Genomic DNA, 2,205 nt, shown 5'->3' on the forward strand with positions numbered 1-2,205 from the left:
GGGGGGGCGGGCCCCGGGGGTTAAAAAACCCCAAAAGGGGGGGGGGTGTTTTTTTAACAAAAACACGCCCACAAGACACAAAAAAACAAACACAGACACAAACACCCCCGGGGTACACACACCCACACACACACACACACACACACAACACACACACCGGGGGGCATTTTAAATGCCGGGCAGCCCCCCTTGGAGTGGGAAGGTTTTGAAGCCCTCCGGTCCGCGGGATTGGAGGGAAAAAAACCAAGGGAGTAAATCCCGTGGCGCGGGGGGTTGGGCTCCTTTCTTCCCCAAAAGGGGAGACGCGAGGGTTGCCCCCCCCCCTTGCCGCCCCACCACCTGGTGTCGGTGTGTGTGGAGAAACCGAGCGCGTCGTGTGACTCCCCGGGTGTTTTTTGCGGATTGGCCCATCCCTCCGCCCTTTTGCCCCTTGGGCCGCCTGTCCCCCCCCCCCCCCCCATGAAATTAAAAGGTACGCCGAGCGTATACCACCTTGTATCAGGAATCAGGTGCTAGGAGGGACCAGCTCGTACGTCGCCGGCCGGTGCCACGCGCTCCCGCCGGTGCCGCGCGCTCCTGCTCGTCACGTCGCGCGCGCCGCCTTCTTCTTGGCGGCGGCGTCGGCACGCCGCCGAGCCTCGTCGCGCCTCTTCTTGCGCAGCATCGCGCGCGCCTGCGCCCGCTCCTCGTCCGCCGCGTGCCTCGCGGCGATCTCCTTGAGGACGCGCGCCTACAAGAAGAGAGAAACCGCGTCGCGGGCCGGCGCCCACCTCTGGGGTGGTTTCAAGCACAAATCTCGGCGAGTTCCCGCCACCGCGACGAGGACGCGTGCTCACACGCGCCGGCCACTCTCGGTCAATCTCGGCGAATCTCGGAACATCTCGGCGAGCGGCCTCGTACGCGTCGAACTCGCAGCCGAGCGGGTAGATGGACTGCTTGGCGCGGTCGCAGTACCAGAGGGCGCAGTTGGTCGTCTGCAGCAGCCGCCTATAGCGACGGGAGCCCCACACTCCGGACTAAGCAGAACGGCGGCGGGACCGAGGGTCGTCCGCAGCGGCCGCCGGTCGTGCGAGATGACCACGACGCCGCCCTCAAAGCCGTTGATCCCGTCGACCAGCGCGTCGACCGACTCGATGTCGAGGTGGTTGGTCGGCTCGTCGAGCAGGAGCACGTGCGGCCGCACCTAGCATTGTCCTCCTGGCTCACCACCCTCCATTCTGATCCGTAGCAGCCGCTGCGGCGCGTGCGGCCGCACCGTCGAGATTGCTGCGAAGGCGACGCGCGCCTTTTGGCCGCCCGACAGGTCCTTGATCTTGAGGTCGTGGGCCGAGGAGGGCAGCCCCTTCTCGCCGAGCTCCTGCCGCACTTGCTGGTAGAGGGGCGAGCCTCGCTCCGGCCTCTCCCCGAGCAGCGAGAAGAGGTGCTCGACCGGCGAGACGCCGCCCGGCAGCTGGTTGACCCAGTGCTGCGAGTAGCGGCCGATGCGCAGTCGCCCGTTTGCCTGCTCGACGACGCCCTCGTCGGGCGTGAGGGAGCCCTCCAGCAGCTGGAGAAAGGTGGACTTGCCGCAGCCGTTTGGCCCCACCAGCGCGACGCGCGAGTCCACTGAGAGGTCGAAGCCGAGCCCGCGGAAGAGGAGGCGCGGGCCGTACCCAAACGTCACGGCTTCCATCGTGATGAGCGGCGGGTTGAGCTTCCTCGCCGCAGCCTCGATCGCAAACTTGACCGCATACTCTCGCGTCGAGGCCGGCGCGGTCGCCTTGATCCGGAGGCAGACCAATTTTGGTTTGGGGGGAGAAGGGGGGGAGGGAGGGGAGGGAGGGGTGGGAGGAGAGGGAGCGAGAGGGGAGGGAGGGAGGAGAGGGAGCACCACATCTAGACTTCACAACCTTGATCTCCTCGAGCCGCTCCTTGGCCACGCGGCGGCCCGACTTTGTCGCCCCCGCGCCGCCACCCTTGGACAGCTCGCGTTGCAGCCGGCTGGCCTCCTTTTGCGCCGCCTCGGCCTTCTTGCGTCGCTGCGCGACGAAGGAGGCGTGCTTCTTCTTGAAGCCGTCGTAGTCGGTGTCGTCGAACGCGTGAAGCTCTCTGCTGTCGAGCAGCAGGATGTCGGTGGCGACGCAGTTGAGGAAGTGCTGGTCGTGCGAGACGATGAGGCACGTCAGCTTCGACTCGGCCAGGTGCAGCTGCAGCCAGATCACAGCG

General features: G+C 66.4%; 1 protein-coding gene across 1 annotated transcript in view; it reads right to left on the reverse strand.

Annotated features, from left to right (window-relative positions):
- Positions 1-583: 583 nt before the first annotated feature.
- EMIHUDRAFT_114433 (hypothetical protein) overlaps positions 584-2,205 on the reverse strand; it is a gene marked incomplete at both ends in the record, with an annotated part of 7,607 nt that continues 5,985 nt past the window's right edge. Inside the window, 4 exons of the mRNA XM_005780374.1 lie at positions 584-701; positions 1,011-1,183; positions 1,256-1,759; positions 1,890-2,186. Of these exons, the coding sequence (XP_005780431.1) occupies positions 584-701; positions 1,011-1,183; positions 1,256-1,759; positions 1,890-2,186 (1,092 nt within the window). The remainder of the gene's footprint in view (positions 702-1,010; positions 1,184-1,255; positions 1,760-1,889; positions 2,187-2,205) is intronic.

This window comes from Emiliania huxleyi (assembly GCF_000372725.1).
Source record: "Emiliania huxleyi CCMP1516 chromosome Unknown EMIHUscaffold_217, whole genome shotgun sequence".
NCBI lineage: Eukaryota > Haptophyta > Isochrysidales > Noelaerhabdaceae > Emiliania > Emiliania huxleyi.